The sequence below is a fragment of the Vombatus ursinus genome, unplaced genomic scaffold (genome assembly GCF_900497805.2).
Source record: "Vombatus ursinus unplaced genomic scaffold, bare-nosed wombat genome assembly UNPS02006232.1, whole genome shotgun sequence".
NCBI classification, from domain to species: domain Eukaryota; kingdom Metazoa; phylum Chordata; class Mammalia; order Diprotodontia; family Vombatidae; genus Vombatus; species Vombatus ursinus.
The window spans coordinates 6,727-28,895 of record NW_020946010.1 but is presented as its reverse complement, the minus strand read 5'-3'; the positions used below and the strand labels follow the sequence as shown (position 1 = coordinate 28,895).

The window sequence follows — 22,169 nt, the reverse complement described above, 5'->3', positions numbered from 1 at the left end:
CATTATATAGATTTAAAAGATGTGTGTGTGTGTGAGAGTGTTACCAGTGAAATGACAAGAGCTTTACATGGTCTTGGGATCTGTTTCTCTGTTTGGGTAATTGTTGAAACAGTTATCAGGAAGAGTGCTACTGGTGTCAGATAATTTGTGAATGCGGAGTTCAGAGTTTTATTCCAGTTTGCTCAGGAGCCTAGGAAGAAGGAGCTTCCCTCTGTCTGTCTTCAAGTTCTAAGTAGATCATCTCCCTGTCATGTAAGGATGAATGTTAAATCTAGCAAGCAGTGGTACATCCTAGAAAGGGCTGTGGCATGATTTCCACACACACCACTTTTTATCACTGGTGGAAAAGGGAAGAGAAATAGGAGCAAGTTTGTGCTAACTATTAACTCTTCCGTGTGCCTCGGAATGGGCATGACTGCCTTTTGCTAAGAGGTGACCAGCCCCTCCTCTTTCTTAAATTGAAAAAAACTTAAAACTTGAAAACTGATCATGGAATTCTGTTTTTAGTGTATTATGAAAGCCTAGGAGAAAGGCAGAAGAGACACACTCTTTGCCAGTAGCATCTGATGTTTGCTGAAGTGAGATTTTAAACAACCGTGGCAAATAGGCCATTTGTTCTCCAGTATTTTCCCATTAGTATTAGGAACTATTTAGGCAATATATAAATATTAGTGTGCATCAGTGCTGGCATATCGCTTTGGGTTTGTGACAGAATATTATATCTGAGTCATGTAATCATAGGACCTTAGGTTTAAAGTTGAAAAAAAAAAAGTACATCACTGTCTCTTTTAGGGAAACTGAGACCAGAATAGGTTAAGTGACTTTTGCCCGATAGTTGCACAGGTAGTAAGTAACAGATGGGATTCAGACTCCAATTTTTTGATTCCAGATCTACTCCATTTCCCATTACATGATGCTGTCTCTCAGTCACAATATGCATGAACCAAGACTTAGAGGAAAGCACTAGCTCATGACTTTTGGGAATGAAGAAGAGGATTTGATGAATAGAAAGAGTTTGAATCCCATGGAAGAAAGCTTCTCATACACAAATGAAACTGGTCTGGGGACTGTATGGAAGTTTGAAATTGACCCAAAAGGTCTGTCCATCTAAGATGACTTCTGTCAAATGACTATTTGAGTGCTTGCTGAATGTAGAGACTGTACCAGGTTATTATGGAAAGTTGTAAGAGAATTAAAAGGTATTCTCTGTGCACTCTTGAAGTTTATAATCTAAGTGGAGAGATAAAACATACAAAGACCAAAAAAACCCTTTTTAAACCAATATATAAAGTTATGTTCATTTAATAAGATCATAGGATTGGACTAGAGCTAGAGGACATCTCAAAAGACATTTAGTCTGCCTCCCCTTCCCCCATCCCATTAGGAAACAGAGGCCCTAGGAAGTGAGATGACTTGCCCAGGGTCTTACAGCTAAAGAAACAGGAAATGGGACATGACAGGTAACCTGTGCTACACGTACCAAGATGTGATATATCAAGTGGAATATGGCAAATGGAAATAGGAATTTTTCAAGTCTTGTTCCCTGCTGTGTACCTTACCCTTGTTAATGTCAAACTTCCAAGTCTAATACTGTTGATGCCTATAAGATCTTGCATAAAGCTACAACTTTGAATTGGATAATGTTCACAGATTTAATCTCTATTTTGTAAAGGACCTGGAAGGACATAATGACTCTTAGTTTGAAGTTAGAGGCTAAGACTAACCACAGTTCTCCAGTTCTGTCTTGTGGACACCAAAACAATAATTTGATTATCTTGGCTTGCCCCTAAAATAATCCTCTCCTGTCTTCACTTAGGAAGGTGATAGGAGTAAAGTTCTAAGTTTGTGATGATATGATAATGAATTTCAAGGCTCTGTTACCATTTAATCATGTATCTTTAGTAAGATATGTCTGTAGCTGTCTTGTAGACTAATAGTTTATTGCCTTTTCCCAGGTAATGGTACATTCCTCCCATCACTGTGCAGTGTGCATGCAGTTTGTTCGAAAGGAAAATTTACTCTCTTTGGCTTGTCAGCACCAGTTTTGCCGAAGCTGTTGGGAACAGCATTGTACAGTGCTGGTAAAAGATGGTGTAGGAGTTGGTGAGTTAACTGTCATTTGGATTGAGTTTAAGAATTTACTCTGGTCATGTAAACACTAGGAAGAATCTTGTGGGTAATGGGTTGAGTCTCTTTCATATGAATGGTTTTTATAAGTGTTTTTATAAGAATAAGAAAGATTTTTATTGTCATTGCTATCCCAAGAGAATGTTCCTGCTACTCGTAAAATAGCATGTAAATTAAACTTCTTGATAGTTGGTTTTTGCTCTTCTAATGTGATTTATATGTTACTGAAACCAAATTAATAGCATTGTCAAATTTTCATTCTGATAATGATTACCAGTGCAATTACATTGAACCAAATACAGGACCATTTTTCTCTACCTAAATCTGGCTTTTCTAAAACTTGTGTGTTGCCTGTGATTGCTTTATATTCCATGTATACTTCTTTTTTATTTTTGCTTTCAGAGAGTTCTCATTTTAATGAGTAGGCTCCAATTGGACCAATACGTTTTATTTTATTACACCTGCAGAATTTTTAGCACAAGTCTTAATGTTGTATATGTAATGTTGGAGAACTTTGTATTTGCACAAGTATGGCATAGTGTTAATATCTTGTTTCTTTCTTTCTTTCTTTCTTTTTTTTTTTGTTGGGGACTTGAGAAAATTCTTAGGTGTTGGTAACAAATGAATAGGTTGTCCTTCATGACTCACCTTCTGTTATTCCCCATGAAAACTGATTAATCCTCTAATACAGACAAATTACATGGGAAGAGATGCATTTGATTTTCATATGTATTCCTGTGTCGGTATTTACTAGGAGTCTCCTGTATGGCTCAAGACTGCCTTCTCAGAACACCAGAGGATTTTGTGTTTCCTTTGCTGCCTAGTGAGGAGTTGAAAGACAAATACAGGCGCTACCTCTTCAGGGACTATGTGGAGGTATTATTTTAACAAGTCTTGGTGGTTTTTTGCCTTCTGTTTGCCACTTCTCTAGAGCTTTGACCATGGGGCTAGAGAGCAATGGGTGTAGCTAGAGGAATCAGGTTGTGTCAGCAGGCACAAAGCCCAAAGGTTTTTATCACTCCTGTGTTTCTCAGAAGAAGAGTAATTGTTTTTTCTCATTGCTATCTATTGTTAATATTTTTGTATCTGTGTACCCATAAACTTGAAAGACCTTTCCATAAGAATTGTCAACAGTTTTAAGGCACATTTATACCTTTTTTGAACCCAAAGCAAGGAGACCTGGGCTTAAGTAACTTGTCATTTGTTGTTTACTGGGTGACTCAGGGCAAGTCACTTATGTTTTTGTGAGCCTTGAGGTTTTTGTCTGTAAGACAAGGGTCATGGTCCTTGACATCCTCCCTGCCTCACAGGCAAAGGCAAGTTAACGCTTATTTTTGTCCTCAAAGATTTTTGTGTAGAATCAAGTGGCACGCTTTTTTTTTTAAACAGACGAAGAAACTAAATTCTGAAAAGGCTCAGAGACATACAACTAGATTAAAAGCTGTGCCCCCTGTACTATTTTCACTAGAATATACCCAATTCATCTTTTTGATTTTTCTCCTTCTGTGATTTGTCTCATGTTTGCTCTTCATCTTGGTGCTTTATCTGGTTAAGCTTTGAATAACTGGATTGTTTTAGTTAATTTTCTGGCTTTCAGTTAGAGTACGCTTTTCTTTCAATCTTTGTTTATTTGGCATCTATTTAATAAGTACTTACTGTGGACAGAGAGCACCGTAGTGATAGAGCTACAAGGGTGAAACAAGACATGGTCCTTTCTTTTATAGAGGGGTAGAAGGTACATATATATGCATATATGTATATGAATGACAGATATGCTGGAATATAATACTATTCAATAACTGTATTCCAGCATAGATTATAATAGCCTAAATGAGCTACAAAGTACAATGGGAGGACTTGCAGTCTGGATAGTTGCCAGAATAGAGGAAGATAACCTGTTTCCCACACATCTCCTTGAGCAAAAACCTGAAAATTGTGCCACACCTAATAATGATCTAGAAATTCAGTGAGACAGAGAAAAAGAAGTTGAATGGATAAACATAGATAAAGAGGAAGCAAAATTGTTACTTTTTTGCAAATGATTTGATTTACTCAGAGAACCCCAGTTGTTGTTGTTGTGTCGTTTCAGTCATATCCGATTCTTCGTGACCCCATTTGGGGTTTTCTTGGCAGAGATACTGGAGTGGTTTGCCATTTCCTTCTCCAGCTCATTTTGCAGATGAAGAAACTGAGGCAAACAGGGTTAAGTGACTAACATCTCATACTGTACACCAAGACAAACTCCAAATAGATACATGATTTAGATGTCAAGGGTGATATTATAAACAAGCACCAGGACTATGGCTAGGGGAAGTGTTCCTGACCAAACAAGAAATTACAAAACCAGAGATAAAATTGATGATTTTGATTACATAAAATGTAAGTTTTTGAACAAACCAATGATGCTGAAATTAGAAAGGAATTGGGAAAAGATCTTTGCAGAAGTTTCTCTGATAAAAATCTCATTTTTATGCTATCTAGAGAACTAAGTCACATTTACAAGCAAAAGAACCGTTTTCCCGTTGATTAAATGGTCAAAGGATATGAATTGGCAGTTTTCAAAGGAGGAAACCCAAGCTAACAATAGCCATATGAAAAAATGCTTTAAATCGCTAAAAAGTAGGGAAATGCCAATTGAAACAGTTTTGAGGTACTACCTCATATCCATCAGATTGGCTAAGGTGACAAAAAATGAAAATATTGGAGGGGATGTTGGAAAATAGGTACACTAATGTACCGTTGGTAGAGCTGTGAACTAGTCTGACCATTCTGGAGAGCAATTTGGAAATATGCCCAGAAAGCTATTGAACTGTGCATACCTTTTGACCCTGGCAATTCCCTACTAGGTCTATACCCCAGAAATATCAAAGAAAGGGAAAGGACCCATACAAAAATTTTGTAGCAGCTCTTTTTATAGTGGCTAAGAATTGTAAACTGAGGGAATGCCCATTAATTGGGGAATGACAAACAAGTTATAATATAGAAATATGATGAAATACTATTGTGCTATAACAAATAATGGAGGTGATGGTTTCAGAAAATCTTGGGAAGACTTATATGAACTGATGCAAAGTGAAATGAGCAGAACCAAAACCTCATTGTACACCGTAACAGTAATATTGTAATAGCTTTCAGCTGTGAAAGACAGAGCAACTCTGACAACATAATAACCAACCACAGTTCTAAAGGACTCAAGATAACACATGGTAACACCTCCACAAAGAGAGCTGAAGGACTTAAGAGTGTAGATTGAAGCATATTTTCTTGTTTCTTTTTTTCTTGGATGTTCCTAATATAGATATTTATTTTACATGACTACATATTTGTAATAAGTTGTGTTTTTCTTGCTTTCTTGGAGAGGGAGAGGGGAGTGAGATGATTCAGAACTAAAAACAAAATTGAATTTAAAAAAATAAAACAAAAAAGAAAAGGATTTGGAGTAGCTGCCCTTGGGGTGAGATGAGGGGTAATCATGGCATCTGTACTAATGAAGGAGTACTGGGACGTCCCCGATGGCACAGAATACCACCGTAAGACCTATGTCACCACCAAGATGGGTGCTGCTGTGGGCTTGGTGGCATCTGCCTTCCACCTTATGTTTTTCCCACCTGAATCAACTGCCGAGGGAATATTAAGGGCTGGGAAATTTACGTTCTGCATGGCTGCCGTAGGTGCCATATTTGGGATCACTTCCTGTGTCAATGCTCAAATTCAGGAAAAACCAGATGACCCCCTGAACTACTTCTTTGGAGGCAGTGCTGCAGGCATTACCCTTAGAGCTCGAATGCACAGCTCTCCCAGTGGAGCAGCAGCGTGTGTATACATGGGTGCTGCCATTGCCCTTTTGAAGTTGGGCAAACTGGAAGGTTGGAAGCTGGCCAGCGGGCCCTGAATCTTAAGTACCTACAATGCCTTTGTCTGGTGTTTTGTGAAAGAAGGTTGATATATATATAACCCTACTCAGCATTTCCCCAAACAATTTCCTCATTCTCTGATGTTAAATAAAGCTCGGAACAGCTTGAAAAAAGAAGAAGAAGAAAACGGGGCTTTTCTTATTCAGGGGCCACTTTGAAGCTGAATTTTAAAAGTTCTTTTTCAGTTCTTTTATTGTCCAGTTTCCATGTAATCACTATAGACTTGCTTCATATCCAGTTTTCACATTATTGATGTCTTCATTGTGGAAAGGGGAGCAGTGGATAGAAAACTGACATAGGAGCCTGGAAGATCTCGGTTCATGTCCCATATCTGACATGTACTGGCTCTTTGACTTGGAGAAAGTCACTTTTCCTCTGAGGCAGCTCACTAAGACTTGAAGTTGCAGACAAAGTTCCAGTCTGCATTGCTAAAGGGTGTATCCTCATTTGGGATCTCCCTACCTATTCCTATTCTAATTTTTTTTCATATTAGTACACCTTACGTAAAAGAATTAGAAGGTTTTAAAACATATGCAAGAAAATACCATTTTGTGAAATGGTCACACGTCCTTCCCTCATCATCTGCCACTAGAAGCTAGATGGTATGTTGCTCACCTCCCTCAGATCTTCCTTACTCTTTGCCTTTCCCTTGCTGTGTTCCCAGAGCCATTATCAGCTCCAGCTGTGTCCTGGTGCAGACTGCCCCATGGTTATCCAGGTACAGGAGCCTAGAGCTCGACGAGTGCAGTGCAATCGATGCAACGAGGTGTTCTGGTAAGATGTGTGTTCCTGGGTCTTGCTGCCCACTCTCCAGAGCTCTCCCTTCCTTGTCTCCTATGGTTTTCAACCTTTCTAATTTGAGGCAGAGTTACTACCCCCAAGAGTTTGAGATAGGTGATCAGTTAACATAAGAATGAGGTGGTGTCCAGAGGAGACAAAAAACTGTAGTTTCCGTAAGTGTGTGGAAAATTCTTAGTTTTAAAAAAAAAAATTGATTTTGATCCTTGAGGTATGTACTGAACTCTAGGGAGTGGTTTTTAAAGGCTCTCGAAGTAGAGTGCTGCTACAAAGGACAGGATGTAAGTGTGGGTCTAATGGTGGATTATATGGATCATGTGTCTTATATAAAGACTTGGACCACTAAGCTTTTGCCTTTCTGAGCCTTAAGTCTGCTTCTTGAAATGTAATTAAATGAGATAGAACTAAGTAGAACATAGTAATAGTGTTTGGAATCAGGTTGTGCACTTGCATAATAATTTATAAACTGATAACATTTGAGAAGTCTAAATTCTCCATAGGTCTGTTCTTTGTGTATTAGCAACAATTCTTAGCTTAAAAGAACTTAGAAAAGCTATGTAATTTTTTTAAAAATTTTTAAGAAAAGGAAGAAAAGCCAAGTGCAATGCTTTTGAACTATTTTACGTCATTTATGAAATCCACATTTTCAAGATTTGGCACTTTGTGAGTATTAGGGAAGTTTGGTTTTTCCAACCAAGGGTGTCCCCAAACCCATTTCCTTTTGAAAGGTTACATAACTGTTACAAGAATGGAAGGCAAGACAAATTAAGGCTTTTATTTTTATTTAATTTGGTAGGGACTTCTGTATTTACATTTATATTCAAATGTATATACCTTTATCTGTGGTGGGGAGTAGGAATGACTGGAATGGGGAGATACCCTTGAGAGGTTTTGAGTTAACTGGAATAAGAGACAGCTTCTATGTGGCTTCCGTTACGATACTAAATTTATATATAAGGAGTTGGTACTCACAGACAGAGATAGTTAGCCTGAGCATAAAATCTCTCTGGATTCCTGGTTTGTACTTCTAGTCATTGTAAGTATGTTAATAATACTTAGTATTTGATTTATCTCATTTAATTACATTAGTATTTATCAAGATATTAGTTTATCCAAATAATTTGTTGTATATCCTAAAAAAATTAATTTTAGAATAGCCTGGGGAATCATTTTCCTGGTAGTAAATAATTTTGGGTTTTCTTTGTGATCTATCACGGACCCATTTGGTTACCAGCGGGGGAATGTGATTTTAGTATACTTGGCTTCTTAATGGTTAAGATGAAGGTTTTGGAATAATTTTTTTTATTTTAAATGTATGTGCTTTTATACTTTTTTTATTTGTTACCGTACAATTATGTGTTTGAGGTAGGTATAACTTTCCATCATGTGTAAAATTATGGTCCATAGTTCTTTCTCTAGATTCCAGATAATTCCTGAAGCCATAAAATGCCTGAACTAGAAGGAGCCTATATGACATTTATTCTTTCCCTGAGACAGACACATGCTTAAAAATTCCTGTTTACAGCATGAACTCAGAAGGGGTAAAAGTCATCATCATCTAACATGTTTCAGGATGTGTTTATTTAGGGATTGAGAGGCAGAGTTGGCTCAAAGATTGGGCTGTTCTTAGAACTGAAGGAAATTGCTACAATTGGGTCATCCTTGGAAGATTTCCAAATGGTCAGTAAGGGTTTTTTTAATTTGTAGGAGTGGTTAATTCTGAGTTATAAAGAGGGTTGAGACCAGGTTGAATATATATGCACTTATTTATTTATGTGTGCATGCAGGGCATTTGGGGTTAAGTGACCTGCCCAGGGTCACAGCCAGTAAGTGTCAAATGTCTGGTCTGAGACCAGATTTGAGCTCAGGTCCTCCTGACTCCAGGGCTGGTGCTCTATCTACTGCGCCACCTAGCTGCCTCAAGGTTGAATATTTTTTAATGGAAATTATCTCTTAGTGGGGACTTAAGGATTTGTTTCAGGAGGGTTCAGATTGAGGGAGAGTTCAAGAAATGTTTAAATAAATTATTGAATAAGCAAGGATTTCAGAGGCCTTGAGAGACAAAATTACTCCTTTGAAAAAACTCAAATGCTACTAATGTGGGTAAAGGGGAGATTTAAGACTTCAGCACAGACTGAACTTGTTGGAATTTGAATCCCTTTCTTTTCTGATTTTTAAGTTTCAAGTGTCGTCAGATGTATCACGCCCCTACAGACTGCGCCACAATCCGGAAATGGCTCACAAAGTGTGCAGACGACTCTGAAACGGCAAACTACATTAGTGCTCACACTAAAGATGTAAGGAATGTTTAGACTGCCAGCTCCCTGGGGATGCTTTTTATCTTATCTGTCACCAACCTTGTCATTGGTGATTATCAGAAAAGATCACCAGTTCCCTCCTTTTGTCTGTTATGTTACAGCTTTCATTAGGTATGCTGAGGAGAGAGAGGGGATTCTCTGTCAGGCCTAACAATGACATCTTTAACATGGTAGTGTCTTGGGGTCCCCTTTGAGAGTTTGGGTGCCTAAGTATGTCATACTCATAAATACACCTTGTAGGCAATTCTGACTTGGTGATGAAGAACTGGGTTATTTAGGACCCTCTCTTCTCAGATCAGCCACCAATTATATAGCTGCTGCCTTACAGTGGCAAGAAAGATATCATCAGAACATTTCAGAGAAGGGGACTCCTAAGCAAAATGAAATAGCTAGGGGAGAAGTTAAGGTCCTATTAGTGTTTTGCTCCAAGACAGTGCTGTAATTCCCAGAACTGCTTGACAGGAAGGACAGATGCATGGGAAACTTGCATTTTTGTCCCTCTTCCTATGGGATGGTCACTAACCCAATGCCATTTATCTGTTCGTGAGCTCATTCAAATGGTTATATACAAGCGAAACTTTTATTTGGAGCTCAATAACTTCACTTACTTCAGGTGGTAGGCTGAGTTCTGAAATGATTTTTATGTAATGAGTTACATTGATGATTGCTAGGTCTATTCAAGAAAATATTTGATGTGTAGTCTGTTGGACAGTTTTGGAAGCACAATTCTGGGCAAGTTGACTAGGATTGATAGATTCTGAGGCAGCTCTTACATTCCTATGGGAATTGATTTTGCCTTTCTGCTGACTCAGTCCTGAGCTTAGTCTGAGCAGTTTAACTGGCAGATTGCACAATTGCTGGAGATCAGCTGGTGCTTGAGGGAGGGGGTCAGAGCCAAGAATACTAATTTCATTTCCTTGGAATTATTGTTCCAGAACCAGTGACCTCCTGTTGAGCCACTGAACCACCACGTTAAAGTGAGATTTTCCTCCCCTGAAGTCTTGCACAATTAGCCACTGGGCATGGGTGCCAAGAGTTTTGTGTTATTTGTCTTAAAACCAGCATAAGGTAGCGTGAACCTAATGGAACGATTCTGTTTTCCCAGTGTCCCAAGTGCAATATCTGTATTGAGAAGAATGGAGGCTGCAATCACATGGTGAGCCGAAGCCCTAATATTTCACTTATTACTGATGATGCAAAACCTTTTGGTCAATATGCCTGTTAATATCTCCCCCTTTTCTTTCTCTTTCAGCAATGTTCTAAGTGTAAACATGGTAAGTCCTGGCTTTAGCTCACATTCTGGGCCCTGTGGCGGTGTCTGTTGTTTCTGGTATTTGTGTTTATTTTCATGTTTGCCAATGTGAAGCACTTTTTATATCAAAATTAATAAACTGTGGGTATATCAGTCGCATGAAACCTTTTGAAAGCATTCTTGCACCAAGTTGCTCCTTTAAGCTTTCACTGTTTTTATGCAGGTGATCCTACATCAATTTCTCTTTCTAGTGTCTGATTCCGATGCTTTTCTTTTCGTGAGCTCATCCATAATAGCTGGCAGGTATTTTTTCAGTGGTTCGTACCAGAACAGTAGTGACCAACACTGACTTCATTTTGGTTCTGATTGTAGGTCGTAAGTTGGTGTGATGGAAAAAGTCGGAGGACCTGGGTTCAAATTCTAACTGTGATCATACGCAAATCACTTACTTGTTCTGGGCCTCTCCTACCTCCTCTGTAAGATGAGGGAGTCACTGGTCTGTTCCAGCTGTAAAAGGATCATAAGTCCAGACACTTGTGTCTGGAAAAGGGGATACCTATTTGCCAGCAATGTGACTATTCTGACATCAGGACACATTCTGGTGTCATTCTTACAGTAATTTTATTAAAGTCATAGGGCCTTCCTATGACCTCCAGCTATGAATCTCATTACCTGCTGAACAGAGCTGGTACCTGTGCCATCTTTCTCGATTGAAAATAGATTTCTTGACTTTGGTTTGAAACTCCTCCCAGTTGAAGTCCACGTTCTTCTTTGTCCATGATTGTTACACAGTACCACTGATTTGTGAAGAAGTGTGACATAGGATTGCTGAAATCAGAGGGCTTAGTTCAGATCATACTTCTGCAACTTTTAGTACCTCTGTGACCTTGGCAAGGCAGGTCACCTCTGTAGCCCTCATTTTTGTTCATCAATAAATTTAGAAGTTAGGCTAGGTCACCTAGAAGGTCATTTCCAAATCCAATTTAAAGGCAATTGGGTCCTGAGCTAGTCATTTTGCTGTCTCATGCCCAGCTATAGGAGAGTCTTTGCTTAATATTGAGCTTGCTTAATTTCTTTACAGCTTTGATAAAAATTTGATTTAAAGGGGGATTTTTATATGTAACTCGAGTTGGGAAATGGTTCCTCCTTCTGTCAAGAACAAATCATGTAGAACAGACTTTTTTGACTTGCTCTTTCTTCTTCCTGTCAGAAGTGATTCAGGAGTAAAACTCCCGCTGGGAATAAAGCCAAATGGATTTCTCACATGTTGTTTTGTCCCTTTGTTTACCCCTCCAAAGTGCCAGGCTGTTTGTAGTGTTTGTTGGGAGAGGGGAAGGCAGCAGATTATTTGATTGGCACTTATCCTGTCTTGACCTGAAATTCATGGGTTGAGAAATAAGATTTCTAAGGGCTTCTGAGTTTTCCTTCTTGGTTCTTTCCCAGAATGGAAATAAATTCCAGCTTGTTCATGAAATTGTCCATTGAGTAACTTGTCCTTCTTAAAGGTGCTTTTTCTTTCATCTCTCTTTTTTTTTTTTTTTTTTGGCTTGTTTTTTCTACTTCAGAGCTGTCTGTCTGTCATTCAGTCATTTAACATTTTTAAGCACCTACTGTGTGCCAGGCACTGTGCTAAGATTTCTTGTACAAAATCTCCTGATTGTGTGTATGAAAGAAAAAAAGGAGAGAATGGCCTAATGGTTTCTGTTGAAAGGTTATTGTTAGGGTGATATCCAGGCAGCTCTCAGACAAATCTTTAGGTCTCCCGGTGAAAGAGTGTGATGGTATATGGCAGGTCTCATCTCTTTTGATTTTTGATGAGGCAGTGGGGTTAAATGACTTGCCCAGGGTCACATAGTGTGAAGTGTCGGAAGTCAGATTTGAACTCAGGTCCTCCTGGCTCTAAGGCCAAAACTGTATCCACTGTTCCACCTACCTGCCCCAAGTCTCATCTCTATTGTAAGTCTGTCACTGATGTCTCCTTGTGTTGATGATCTGCAGGCCGTTAGAGCCTATTGTTTCGTAGATAGCCTGTTCATAGCAGAAGTGAAGTATCTCTTTTGCCATTTTACTGTTTTACCAACTCTCTGTACTAGGTGAATAATAAGGATGAGCACAGGGACATTGTCTGCCAAATAGCATGCTGGGGTGTGTTGCATCTGCTCGTCGGGCAAAGGAGTGCCCAGAAATTTAAGCAGCACAGAGTGGCTTTGCCTTAACTTTGCTTCCCAAAGCCTTCATGGGCCTTTGCCGTGGGCATTATAGGAGGGAGCAGTTTCTTTGCTGCTGTAATTGACTTGTTTTTTGCTGTTCTGTGCAGATTTCTGCTGGATGTGTCTAGGAGACTGGAAGACCCATGGCAGCGAGTACTACGAGTGCAGTCGGTACAAAGAAAATCCTGATATTGTAAACCAGAGTCAGCAGGCCCAGGCCAGGGAGGCCCTTAAGAAGTACTTGTTCTACTTTGAGAGGGTAGGAGGCCTCTCAACGACCCACAGCCATGAGTTTAGTTTCCTTTGGTTTGCCAGCAATGGCTAAGCTTGATGCTGGCAGCATTGAAGAACTTATAGAGATGTGGGAGCTTCTATTACCCCCATTTCAGTGATAAAGAACTAGAACCAACTGTTGGGATTAACGTTGGTTTTAAGCCGGCTTCTTCAAAGATTCCCTAGACTCTGGTTTGTGAGCAGCTGGGGTGCCATATCTTACGGCTGGACGTTGCCCTCTGTTGTGCTGTAGTGGCTTGAACTCGTGCTGCTGCTGCTCAGGTTGTATAATCTAGGAAGCACATGATGATGGTCAACAGCATCATAGTTCCTAGAGCACTCTGCCCAGAAATATTTTGGGTCAGCCAGGATGCTGGTTTTCAGTGAACATTATAGTCGTGATATCTCATTCCTTGATAGTGTGTCTCCTTCCATCTTTATCTTTGGTCTCTTATCCTTCTTAGGCCATGGTTTAAAAAAAAAAAAGTTGGGGAGGGGAATTAGAGTTCATGGTTGGCTGATAAGTTGAATTGCATGAAAGAAAGGCACCACTTGCCTTGCAGTGTCAGTCCTGTGTCATATCAGTCGTTGAAAAAGTGTTGGATTTGGAGCCATAGGTCCTGGATTCACACTCCAATTCTACCGCCAAGTTCTTGTGTAACACTGGCCATCTCACTGCATCTCTAGCCCGCCATTTCCTTTGCTTTTATATTGGCACGATGGGGTGGGGGTGGAGGTGTTGTACCAGATGGTGTCTTAAATTCTCTCTAGTTCTAAATTTTATGAATCTTAACCTGTCTAGTCTGTGTCATTCTCATAACCACCCTTCTCTAGTCCGGACACAAGTAGCTCATACTAGCTGCGTACACTTAGGCAAACACTTAACCTTCAGAACCTAGGTGCTTCTAGGGTCCCTTTTGGCTCAGAATCCTGGGCTCTTGTGACCTCAGTTTTGTCCTCAGGAAAATAAAGGAGTGGAACTAGGTAACCTCTGAGGCTCCTTCCAGCTGGGACATTCCCTCAATGTCCTTTTACAAACCACAGATTTTGTTTCTTTCTCTTGTATGCCTGCTTACAGTATGAACAAAAATTCATTGAATGCCTGCTATGTATATGGCACTGGACTGAGTATCTCCATAACTAATGCCAAGGAAATGCCTGTGTATGTAGTCCAGAAATTATTATTGTGTCGCAATTTTACAAAATGAATTCTTTTCTCTCTCCTAAGCACTTTACACTGAAGGGTCACATTTAGCAAGATTATTAATTATTCTTTTGAAGACCTCTCCAGCACTTGTTTTGAACTGAGAATTGGGTATTTTTGTAGAATTTTTCTTGATACTTTAGCACTGGACCTCCTTTCACCTGGGGGTGGAAGAAATTTTTTTCTGATAGGTGAGAAATTCAAGTCCCCTATGTGATTAATAAGTGAAGCCTCAGTGTTTTCCAGCAATACCTTCCCTTCTCACAAGCACATAAAGCCCCCACTTCCTCCAGTATGAAAGTAGGCAAGGGCATTCTTCTTTCAGTGTGGCAGTGCCTTATTCCAGCTGTTCTGCTGGCTGCCACTTCAGCATTCCTTGCCTACTTTGACATTTATTTGCCCCATATCTGTTCTCCTCCATTCCTCCTTTTCCCTCTGTCCCTGCTACAGTGGGAAAATCACAATAAGAGCTTACAGCTAGAGGCACAGACGTACCAGCGGATTCATGAGAAGATACAGGAGAGAGTGATGAACAACCTGGGTACTTGGATCGACTGGCAGTACCTGCAGAACGCTGCTAAGCTCCTAGCCAAGGTGAGGCTGTTGCTTCCCCGCCTGACCTCGGGTCTGTCCGAGTCTCGGTGACAGGCAGCAGAGGCAAAGCATCCTGCATATAAACTTCCTGAAGAGGCTGAAGTTTGTGTCCATGCAGAGGAAAGCCATTAACAGATAAGATACAGCGTTCAGAAGATGCCCTACAAATAGTGAATGTTTTTGACAAATGTTTGTTGGATTGAATTAGATCCTTGTGTTTACTAAGCTTAAGCTATTTCCGGAGACAAAGTTGACATGAAATTACTTTAGAGCTTATATTACCCATAGCTGTCCATCAGTGAATGAATTAGGATATAGGACATAATGATTATATGGTACAAACTCTTAAGTATTGTAGTAGCAGGGGAGTTTGAGGCACACTCAACCCCTACCTGGAAACTGTTCCCTATTCCCAATTACTTTTTTTCCCTTAGGTATTCCAAGACTATTTCTGGAGTCATGTAAACAAAATTCTGTCCTATGGCCCTGTATTGAACCAACTGAGATGGTCCGTCTGATAGTTATTCAGTACAGATGCACTTTGTTTTTATTTTGAATTTCCTTGAGTATTTTACCGTCCTTGGAACTAAGTTCCTCCTTCAGTGCTTCATTATGGTGTGGAGGAGATCCTGGGTTCTCGATGGCTTTTCCAACAGAATGTAATCTTTGGCAGACCCTGCCAAGCTTGGAACACTTTGGGTTCCAACCTGGTAATGATCTATGTGTCTGTTATCCAAGGACCAAACAAGAGCTAGAGAGGATCTTTTCCATGTACTGGGCTGGCTCTGGTGTTGACTCTTTAACCACAGTGTGAAGACTGCTTCAGTGTAGGTAGTGGGTTGTGACCTGTGCTATTGGTGGGGCCACTGGTACCAAGAAAATAATGACCTCATTCTGTTTTTGTTGTTGTGGGTTTGTTTTTTTTTTTAACTTGAGTTAATTTCCCTATGCCCGAGGATCCAAACTAATTTATATGGGTTGATTAAAGACTAGAGAACCAGAAGAGGAACCAAACAGATTAAAAGTGATAGTCCATAATATCTTTAAAACTTTTTTTTTTTATTACAGTGTCGTTATACCCTGCAGTACACGTATCCATATGCATACTACATGGAATCTGGGCCTAGGAAGAAGCTGGTAAGAGGATTCTGCCCTGTTCTCATTCTAATCCATACAAGCTCATTTCTCCTCATGTTTTCTGGAGAAGATTTCATGTTCATATATAACTCTGGTTCTTGATTAATTTATAAGGAAAATTGAAAGTATAACTATCTGATTAATTTACTGTTTGTTTTTTTAACTTGGCATTTTGCCCAGAACAATCCCTTGGGATTTAATTGAGTCCTATTTGTGAATCAGTAACAACTCTTGTAATGCACTAGGCCTAGTTTATTATAGTATGTATTTTTATATTTATATATAGTCAGTGTATATATTATGCACAGTGTGTCCACACACAGTCTCTCTCTCTCTCAATCTCTCTCTCTCTCTCAATAAAATAATAACTTCCTTGAAGAGTGTCAGTCTCTGACCAGAAGGGACCTTAAGCTTCCTGATTAGTTAGGACTTAGGTTATAGAAGAATGCCTGATTGACTTTGCCCTAAACCACAGCTGATTCTTAACTCCTTTTGACTCCTTTTCCCAATATCTTTTTCTCTGATTGTTTGAGGTAAATTAGTACATCCCACAAGCACCTTCTTCCTTTCTCACTCTCTCTCCTGTGTGCACACAATATCATTGAGTATTGGCCCTTTATCTGAATTCTGGAAAAGATAGACTGAGCAGGGACCATCTGTTGAGCTCTGTTATCCTTGATGGGTAACTTCCAGAGCTTCTTCCTTTTTGTGTGAACTCACAAAGGACTTTTCTAGACTAGACTTGAAGAGCCCCAGTTGAGTTGGGAAAGACCATAGTGTATCCCTTTTATTTCTACTGACTGTAGAAATGAGGAGGAAATATAATAGCAGAAACTCAGATGATTGCTTCCTGCCACTGAGATCAGTAGTATTTAATCCTATCTTTAAAGAGTTTCTGTTTTGAGTAACAGGCGCCCAGTCTTTCTTGCATTTTTTTTGCTAATGTTATATTTAGAAGTTGCATTTAAATATATATCTAGGTGTCATCTATAGGTAGCTGTGAAGGGGAAACTGTAACATTCCAGATGAATTTTTTGTACTTCAAAATTATAAGTAGATTTATTTGTACAAATCAGTAAAACTTTTCATAATGTATTGGGCTCTCAAGTACATGCTATGTGTTATTACATTTGCTACTTACTCAGATCCTTGTTCTAGATTTTGTTTCCTGTTCAATCTTTGCTGTTGTTGCTATAGTTTGAGTATCAGCAGGCCCAGCTGGAGGCAGAAATTGAGAACCTTTCATGGAAGGTGGAGCGAGCAGATAGCTATGACAGAGGGGTAAGTTACTTTTCTTCCTGTTGAATGCCCTGCTCACATTGACTAGATGGTACAGAAGCCCAATAAGAGATAGCCAATAACAGCAGAGATCACCAGAATCTGTTTAGAACAATGAGCTTAAACAAATAAGATGAAAAGTCCAGAGTTTGAGTAGATAATACTACAGTGAGAAAGATCTGTGCGTTTTAGTGATCTGCAAGCTGAAGGAGCCCACACCATGACATAGGTGTCTGAAAAGCTTACCTACTCGGAAGCCTCTCTCAAGACAGGCTTATTGTCCAGTGTGAAGCCCTTGGTCCTGGGGCATTCAGGGCACTGCATTGATGAAGGATTCGACGACTTTGCTTTCAGAGGAGGCTCCTTGAGGCCAGAGATGATCCTGACTTTGTCTTTGTATTACATCCAGCCTTTCACAGAATGAATGGCTGTTACATTTTTAACTCAGGAGGAAATGTGATCGCTGATGTCGAGTATTTGAAGGGTCCTTCTCTAGGTCTCCCTTCTGCTTGTGTTTGGCCTCAGAGGACAGGATTAGGAACAAATGGATAGCAATTGCAGCAAAAGATTTTGACTCAGTGTAAAGAACTTCTTACAGTTAGGATTGTCATGAACTTTGAGTTCAGATTGGAGCTTCTCCCCCCCCCCACTATATTTTCTTGGTATTTTGTTTTTGTTTTTGTTTATGCATCATGGCTAATATGGAAATGTTTTCCATGACTTCATTTGTATAATGGGTATCATAATTTGCCCTTCTCAATGAAAGGAGGGAAAGATTTTGGAACTGAAAATTTTTTAAAAGATTTTTTTTTTTAATTAAAAAAACTTTTTTTTAGAACTGTCCAATAATAGAATTAGCTACTCTACAAGGGAGAGGGCTCACAGAACTGAAGGTCTTCAAGTGGATACTGGCTGACAACTTGGCTCAGGGATGTTATATAGGGAATGTTTCCTCCTCACATGACATCTGGGGTTCTTTCCTAGTCACATGACCTTAATTCTTTCTTGGTGAAAAGAGGATGAGCTGGTGTGATTTTACTTTTCAGGACTTGGAGAATCAGATGCACATAGCTGAGCAGCGGAGGAGGACTCTGCTCAAGGATTTCCATGACACATAAATCAGGCCACAGAAGGATACGGGGTGAGAGGGGAGAGAGCATTGAGAAAGCAAGGTGTCCAGCAGCATCATTGCATGGAACGGGCACTGCCACTGGAGAGCACAGACCAAGAACAACGCCCAGCCCCTCAAAGCTCTCCCAATTTAGTCAATTTCAGTCTTCTTCTCATCTTTCAGCTTTTGTTTGTGCCAGGGTAGAGGCCATTTTGAATTGGTGTCTTTATGGAACTTTTTAAATTTCCCCTGGATTGTTGTTGGGAGGGAGGGAAAGTTTTTCTGAATGGCTGTTAATAGTATTAGATCATTACAACTTCTGTAATTTTCAAAGGTTGTAAAATTATACAAAACAAAACAAACAAAAAAAAAACAAAACCCTAGAATAACACAGAACCCTTTAAAAAAAATAAATTGGCATTGGAGTGTTTTTTCCTCTAGATGTTCTGCTTAGAAAGTAACATTTGCTCCCCACCCACACTGCTTCTGTGCTGAGCTTTATGAGATGGCACATTGGCCTTCTTAGGGTTGCCTCCCCTTTTCCTGCTCAGATCTGCTTGGCAGCAGCTGCGATTGCCCAGGGAAGTGAGCAGCTGGCCTCTCCCAGGAGCTTCTGCTGGGGAGGAGCCTGGGAGCACTGTAAGCCGGATCACGTCAACTGCTCATTCCTCAGCTCTTCTTCCTGTGCTGGGTGCTAGGGGAATCTCACCAAATCCTGAATCCAAAAAACGGGCCAGGCTGGGGTGTAGTCCTACTGCCCTGAATCCTGAGGCATTTCACCAAAATTGGATTTTTCTTGATATGCGCCATTATGTTCTTATAGGAGTAGCTTTCTAGCTGGATTACTGAGCATTATCGTTTTGGAGTTTTTTTTTTTCCCGTACCTACTCCTGTGCTTAGTTACATCTTTCTTTATACTGGTGAGTCTTCTTGGGCATGTTTGTGAACTGGTGCCAGCAGCACGTGAGGACCTCTCCCAAAGTGAAGAACCATGTTGATGGTTTCTCACCAGGATGCCTTGATAAGGATTCTGAGTGCCTGGATTGTTCCCTCTTTGCCCTTCAGAGGGAGGGATGATAAATTGAGTCCTGAGAAAAGATAGGGCTGGGCCAGCAAGGACCAGTTGTGTACTTTTGGTATAGGGAATCCAAGGCAGTTTTAGTGGTCAAGAAACAGAGAAGAGAAAAATCTAGAAATTATGACTCTCAGGATAGCAGTAATGAAAACACAAATATAAAGAAAGGACCCATTGGTAGCCCCTCAGACTATATCAGACTTCTGAGTGTGTCCCGAGTTGGAGGCCTTTGAAAGAAAGTGTTATCTTGCTGCCTTCCTTCATATAGAAATGGAAAGCCTATCCAAGTGAACAGTATTAAGTTTAAATATGAGTATATCTTTGGTGGCCCTGCTGTTGTGCAGGTGTAAAAGTGGAGACAGTACTATGTTGGAGTCATCATGGACTGACTGAAAGTGATCTCTGCCCACTTGCTCCTTCTCTCCAGGTGGAGCTTTCCCATCCTACCATTAACCAAGTTCCTTCTTGTCTTTGCACACAGCCAGGGGCTCAGACTTATTCTCATGTGTAACCTATGTTAATTCTACTACTGCTTTGAGATTCTCTTTGAGTGGACACAGCTCATCATTGTTTGACCACTCTAGAAAGCTCCGCATTGACTTTGATCTGAACTTTTTGCTTTTGTTCACTATTTTTCTCCTTTTGGAATGACGGCATCCCTGAGACTCCTGAGGGCATTTGATGCCAACTTTAGGGTTATTCCCAGTCTCAGACTGCACAAAAGGTGTAGGCCTACAGTCCTATGAAACCTTTGAACCTATATTTGGAAGCCTTTGAGAAGGCAGATCTAAGATAAAAAGATTCCTATGAAAGCTTCTGATGTCTTTTTTATCTCCAGAGGAGAATGTGTTCAGCTGTGCTCAGGGGTTGGGGTAGGGCTTTCCTCTGGGAGAGCTCGCAGAGTTTTGTATCTCTGCAGTTATCCTCAGTGCCTAAGAGTTTAAGAATGAATTCTTCTGTTTTCTGCTTGACCACCTGGAGGTAGGGATAGGGTTTTAGGGAGATTGTAAAGGAGTTGGGATATACCTTTGGAGCTTACATCAATCCATTTTCACTTTCCAACACCCAGTTATGCATTTACTTCCTGGGTGCTATGTAAACTGTGAACCTAATTACACCTGAGAGTCAGCTGTCACAGCGGAGGGGTTATTGTTGGGTGGGGTTGACCTGTAAGCCCTTTCCCCATTCTTCTCCTTGAAAAGCAAAACCTTGTTTTCTGGGAAGAGGAAGAGCAATTATGGAAGAGGGAGGGGCAGTGAAGAATCAGTCTAGAAACACCACATTCATAAGCTAATTGTAAATAAGAAGAGCGTTCCTTCTGAGAACAGGAAGGGGGTGGGTGCCTCGTTTTCCTCACATTGAGGATTCCACTGTTTGGAACCTTCTTCTTTTTGTGATGTCTTTTTTGTGGCACCAGAAGGGCCAAATGGGTCCCAGCTTTGCTTCTAGAGCTTTTGGTTGTACTTTGCTCATGTAATTCGCTGGCCGTCACATACCCTTGACATCCGAGGCGGCACCAAGGAGTTTCTCTGAACTGCATGACTGCTGCTCTTGTTGCACAAAATCGTGCACATACATGTGTGTGTGTGCATGCGCACACACATAAATATACACAAATTGCTTTTGCACTGATGCTGGAGCCACAAAGGGTTTCTGTACCATAATCACAGCTTTGAGCCCTTAAGACTTTGAATCAAGTGCTCGACAGAATGTATTTTCTTTTCAATGAGGCTTGTTCTAGACCTTAGCTGGCTGTCACTTTTAAGTTTTCTGGCAGTTTAGAAAGCTGGGAGAATCTGGCAGACTCTGACTCTGCTTTGCATGAGGTAGAAAAGGAGGGAGGGCAGGACATTTTCTCATAAAATGGCTCCATCTCTTGGTTTTCCTTTAGAGAGGAAAGATGAATTGGGGCAATGTACTCTGCTCTTAAAAGTTTCCCAGAATTCTAGTGGTTTATTCAAATAAATTGTAAATTTCTAATTTTAAAAGGCTTGTGTGGAGTCATTTTTCTAAGCAATGTCTGAAGAAGCATGTGTTTCAACAGTTCGTGTGTATAAGAAGCTCATGTTCTAGAATTCTAATAGCTTGCTGGGTGTCAAGGCAAGAGGTGTCATTGCTGCCTGGGAACCACGACACCCCAGCTCTGCACATAACACCTTACCTGTCTACCTATTTAGGATTTAGTGTGAACCAGAGTAGCTCCACCTCTCCATGTCTTGGTTACCCACAGTATTTTGCCACCTTGTACAAGGATTTCTTCAGTACCTGTTCCCTCAAGAGAACACTATAAGGGTTACAAAGCACTTTTCATATCACAACTCTGAAAGGTAGAGGCATCAGTACTTTTAATGAGCTGTGATTTCACCGGTATGAATATTTTCTCCACTGACTCATATTTTAGTCCTCTGAGCCATAGTGAATGGTCTTCATAAGTTGCTGTGGCCAAAAAGGGTTTGTAGAAGGACTCATATCTACAACCTTTTAGCTTGAAAGAACCTGCCAAATCCTGTACTCCCCTGGCATCCTAGGTTCACCTCTGTGCTGATAAAAGCAGTCAGTTTATCAGCCAGCATTTATGAAGCCCTGCTATGTGCTAAGAACTACACTAAGTGCTACACTTAGATATAGGGCAATGAAGGTAGTGTAAGTTATTAAGCAAACTAGAACCAAGTGAAATACATAAAGGCATGTACTGTAAACTAGAACTGTAGCAGGAACATTGGGGAAACATATTTACTCTTATTATCCCATTTTATAGATAAGGAAATTGAGGCCTAAATTAAATGCCTTGACCGTATTTACACAACTACTAAGCAACTGAGCCTTGGAACCCAGGTTTCCTGACTCCCAAGTCCAACATTCTACTGCACCAGCTAGA

General features: G+C 40.2%; 1 protein-coding gene across 1 annotated transcript; it reads left to right on the top strand.

Annotated features, from left to right (window-relative positions):
- The first annotated feature begins 934 nt into the window (after positions 1 to 934).
- On the top strand, positions 935 to 21,279 carry LOC114032975 (E3 ubiquitin-protein ligase ARIH2). Its single transcript, XM_027848420.1, has 12 exons — positions 935 to 1,097; positions 1,956 to 2,103; positions 2,882 to 3,003; positions 6,706 to 6,815; positions 9,019 to 9,136; positions 10,263 to 10,313; positions 10,410 to 10,431; positions 12,727 to 12,878; positions 14,547 to 14,690; positions 15,759 to 15,827; positions 17,025 to 17,108; positions 18,152 to 21,279. Exons 1-12 carry the CDS (start codon positions 1,050 to 1,052, stop codon positions 18,221 to 18,223), a joined length of 1,140 nt encoding a protein of 379 aa, XP_027704221.1. The 5' UTR covers positions 935 to 1,049; the 3' UTR covers positions 18,224 to 21,279.
- Positions 21,280 to 22,169: the final 890 nt, after the last annotated feature.